Source organism: Notothenia coriiceps, unplaced genomic scaffold, assembly GCF_000735185.1.
Source record: "Notothenia coriiceps isolate Sejong01 unplaced genomic scaffold, NC01 NC01_scaffold00024264, whole genome shotgun sequence".
Lineage (NCBI taxonomy): Eukaryota > Metazoa > Chordata > Actinopteri > Perciformes > Nototheniidae > Notothenia > Notothenia coriiceps.
In genome coordinates this window covers 1-4769 of record NW_011356965.1, presented here as the reverse complement: position 1 = coordinate 4769, position 4769 = coordinate 1, and the positions used below count along the sequence as shown (strand labels likewise).

The 4769-nt window shown below is 40.9% G+C and overlaps 1 protein-coding gene across 1 annotated transcript; it reads left to right on the top strand.

Moving 5' to 3' along the window:
• The first annotated feature begins 228 nt into the window (after nt 1-228).
• LOC104954946 (glutathione S-transferase theta-1-like) lies at nt 229-2223 on the top strand. Its single transcript, XM_010782158.1, has 3 exons — nt 229-615; nt 1837-1924; nt 2037-2223. Exons 1-3 carry the CDS (start codon nt 504-506, stop codon nt 2206-2208), a joined length of 372 nt encoding a protein of 123 aa, XP_010780460.1. The 5' UTR covers nt 229-503; the 3' UTR covers nt 2209-2223.
• Nucleotides 2224-4769: the final 2546 nt, after the last annotated feature.

Sequence of the window (4769 nt, the reverse complement as noted above, 5' to 3'; positions counted from 1 at the left end):
TAAATGCACTTCGAGGATCGAGCGTCGAGGAGGCTCTCTGGAGGAGCTATAACCGAGGATACACTGATGGGTCCTCCACGGTCCTCCACGACTCCTTCGTGGTTGGCATTTCCGGGAACAGAGATGTTTCAAAGAGTCGTGACGCACGGCCGGACTTATCTCAGCCAATGACAGCTCTGCATGCATCCCCTGGATATTATTTTATGAACTGCTTTATAGTATTACTACACTCTGGTACTTCTCCCACCTCTGCAGGTTAATTGAACTAGATTCCCACAGTCTGTATTGTACTGAATGAAAAAAAGAATCCGGCAACATGAAGAAAGAGCCTGAAAGAGGAAGCAGTGTAGCGGAGGTGTGGGGGCTGGTCAGAGGCTGGTAGAGAGGAGGGCCCTCCGTCAGCCCGTCCGTCGCTGCAGTGACGTGAACCATCTTGGTCAAATAAAGGATCTTTGGTTCCTCAGGCAGCGCACTGAGCAGGGAGAGTTTGTTCTGCAGCAGTCATGGCGGTGGAGCTTTACCTGGACCTTCTTTCTCAGCCCTGCCGCTCAGTTCTGATCTTCGCGAAGAAGAACAACATCCCGCATGAAGTGAGGAACATCTCGCTGATGGACGGTGAGTGGAGCCCCCCCTGCTGACAGTCCTCCAGCCTGTCTGCACGGGAGGGTCTGCAGCATGCACAGCTGCTGAGGGTGGAGGGAAGAAGGGTCCACAGTCCAGCTGAAACTGTACACTTATTGCATATAACTTTTTATAGAAGCTGCTCTTTTTCACAGGTTTTTATTCTTACAGCAGCACTGGTGGCAGCATTTGGAAACTCTCTTTTAGTTTTGTTTGTAATACAGAGATCTGTGATTTATTACTTTGGTGGAGTTCCAGTTCACTTTTTCTCAAGAAAACCATGTTTTATTTTACAGGCATGAGTTTAACAGGCTGAAAGATATGATTGTGTTAGAATTTGTTCAGTGTGTTGTTAAATAGTAATCAGATCAGAAGTTAAAGCATTATACCACACTGTAAAATCATGTTACAAGAACATTTCCGCATCGAAAATGTTATCTGAGGAAAATTATTAATAATAAATAAATAAAGTATTACAAATAAAACAATTAAATGCAGAACAATCCTCTGTGTTGTACGGAAGAGGAAGGATTAGGGCCACATTATTATTATTTTTGGGAGGATTTAAAAAAAAAAATTAAAGTCAGAATTCTGAGAAAAAAGTCAGTATTCTGAGATTAAAGTCAGAATTCTGACTTTTTACTCAGAACAAAAAAAAAATGTATTTTTTTCAAATCCTCCCAAAAAAAAAATCATGTGGCCCTAATCCTGTTCCGTAGTATTGAGAGACTGGAACACCTTTCTTAGAAGAACCTAAAGTATTTCATTTCAATCTGGGGAGGCTGCTTTCTTTCTTTGGGGCCCCCAAACTGTGGAACAGGGTCTTAGAACAGCAAACCACCTTGGAATATTGAAAAGTAAATAAAATAGCTATATTTGTATTTGAGTGGTATCACTGTTCATGTCTACGGTTTTGTGATATAACCCTTTCTGTTGTGAATGATTGCGATTCATGTCATTTTACAAACTCTTCTCCCTTCTGAAATACAGTGGAATAGAAGTTTCAACTCGCATGAAAACAAAGAGCCTCAGATGAAGTTAAAAGTACCTGAAGTACAGTACTTCACATTCCACCACGGCTTTATAACCAAAACAATACACTTGTTTTGTATGTGTACCAAAATGATACTTATTTGTATCCCTCTCAATCTCTAGGGGGTCATTAGATGATTAAGAGGATGAGAGAGAAAATGTTAATTTGTGTGTGTGTTTCAGGTGAGCAGTATGGAGATCACTTTGGGAAGATAAGCCTGATAAGAAAAGTCCCTGCTCTGCGAGATGGAGACTTCAGCCTGACTGAAAGGTGCATGTTTGAATGTTCTCTAGAGCTCATTATCCCATTCATTCCACAGTGTGTGTCCCGTGTGTGTCCTGTGTGTGTCCTGTGTAGTCACCAGCTGTGTGTTTCTGTCCAGCCCAGCCATCCTGCTGTATCTGGCGCAGAAGTTTCAGACCCCAGAGCACTGGTACCCAGCGGACCTCCAGCAGCGCGCTCGCATCAATGAGTATCTGTCCTGGCAGCACTGTGCCATCCGTCTGCATGGATCCAAGGTGTTCTGGCTCAAGGTGGGTTCACTGACACCCTGAGGTGGAAGAAGTACTCAGATCTTGTACTTGAGTAAAAGTACCAGAGTGTAGGAATACTCTGTTACAAGTAAAAGTCCTGCATTCAAAATGTTACTAAAGTAAAAGTAGAAAAGTATTAGCATCAAAATAAAGTTAAATTACCAAAAGTTAAAGTAGTCATTGTGCAGATTGGTCCATTTCACAATGATATATATGATATGTTATGATTTTCTTATTGATGCATTAAAGTGTTATCAAAGCTACTGTAAAGGTGGAACACATTTGTATTATTTGATTTAACGCTGGGTAGTTTGTGAATTTTGTCCAGGTGTACCTAAAGTCTTATTTAAGTGTTGATTATATTTCACATCATTCATCCAAATCTGCAAAGTAACTAAAGGTATAACATAAATGTAGAGGAGTAAAAGAAAAAAAGAAAATATATTTACCTCTGAGTTGTAGTGGAGTAGAAATACAAACTGGCAGAAAATGGAATACTCACGTAAAGCACAAATTGTACTTAAGTACAGTTCTTGAGTAAATCTACTTTGTTCCTTCACACCTCTGTTGACCCCTCTTCTTGATCCAAAGCTGGAGACTGAGGGTGAGGTCAGCTGGAAGCAAAGCTCTTGAACCGATTTTTCTCTCACTGATTTAGGTTTCCTGCTGCTTTCCATTATTCTGAGGGTGCAGTTTGATATGTCCAGGTTTTTCTCACCCTTCACTGACACTGATCACAATGAGCAATATAAGCCTGTGGAAACCAGTTTCTGTTTTCACTTTTTTATACAGTTTCAGTGTGACATCAGACATGCTCTGCTTTCTTTAAGATGATTCCCTCAACATAAGAGATACATTCCATCGTACACATTCCTGCTGGATTCATTCGTAATGTGCTTGATTTATTTCTAAACTTTAACTTCTGAATGCTTCGACGGAAAGCCATGTTTTTTGGGCATTTTAGTGTGTCTGTGATTGTTATAAACCTCTGTGCATGTATTTTGATACCCCTACAGACTTACTTGGATACTGTAATGCAAATCATAAAGAAGTAAAACAGAACATTTACTCAAAATAAAACTGCCGCGGGAGCACCAGATAGCAAATCTTAATCAGGGAAAGTATCCAAAGTCCAAGCAAGAATGCTGTTTTTGTTCCAAAGAGTTTGTTCCAAAGAGATCCAATATCCAACAGTAAAATTACAACGGTTTTCCTTTAACTTGCCCTTTTTGCTTTTCCAACGGCCTCCCTGTGTGTTTCCTTGGTAAAAACATGTGCCCTAAGTGGTGGGCCAATCCCACCTCCACCTGTCTCTAATATATATCTTATATATATATCACAACTTAAACTAACTTCAATAATTACACAAAATAAAGGTTAATTTAAAATAAACAAAACCAGCAAGAAAATAAATGACTAATTATTAATTAAATAATATAAATCAATGAACAGCTCCAACAAATAGTAATGTATTCTCACCAGTACCCTTTAATGTAGAAGCACTTTCAGTCTAAATGCAGTTAATGTTAAAGATTTACCTCAGATTGTCATGACACCCATGTGACCTCACCAGAGATTCTTGCGCTCCTGAAATAGAACATTAAGTGTAAAATCCTTTTAGTGGTCTAAATAGATACAATGTGTGTTGCAAATGACTGGAAAATGCATACTTGCATGTCACAAAGGAAGTAGTATGTAATGTGTCAGCAGTTTCCCTCATGCTGTCTCAGGAAGTCACACGGTTGAATGCTGTATAACAGGGGTGTCAAACATACGGCCCACGGGATGACTGCCAAATGTAGACATTCACTGCAATTTGTATGTTTACATTTTATACATTAACAAGGCAGGGGATAACGTAACATACTTGGTTTGTAGTTTTCACTTTAGTTTGTATGGTGGAGGTCAGGATTACTAAACAGATAATAATAATAATAATAATAATAATAATCATAATAGATTAATTTTGTTAGCGCTTTTACAGGTGCTCAAAGACGCTTTACAGATATAGTGAAAAGAAAAGAAAGGAACAACAAATAAATATACAGTTAAAGTCAAATAATACAAAAACAATCACACATTAAAAGCAAGATTGAAGAGGTGACTTTTTTGAAGGTGGTGAGGTCAGTGCAGTCTCTGATGGGTTGGGGGAGTGAGTTCCAGAGGGAGGGGGCAGCGACGGAGAAGGCTCTGTCCCCCCAGGTCCGGTGTTTGATGTGGGTGGGGATGGATAGGAGGTTGGCTTCTGATGAGCGGAGACAGCGGGAAGGGGTGTGGTGGTGCAGCAGGTCTGTGAGGTAGGGGGGGCCTGGTTGTTGAGGGCTTTGTGAGTAATGAGGAGGGCTTTGAAGTTGATTCTTTGACGGACGGGGAGCCAGTGGAGGTTCTGGAGGATGGGAGTGATGTGGTCTCGGGAGCGGGTGTTGGTGAGGAGGCGGGCAGCAGAGTTCTGGATATGTTGGAGTTTATTGAGGAGGTTGGATGGTATGCTCTAGAGCAGTGGTTCCCAACCTTTTTCCCCAAGAGCCCCCCCAAATGACTCCTGTTGGAAGTTGTGCCCCCCCCCCCACACACACACACAC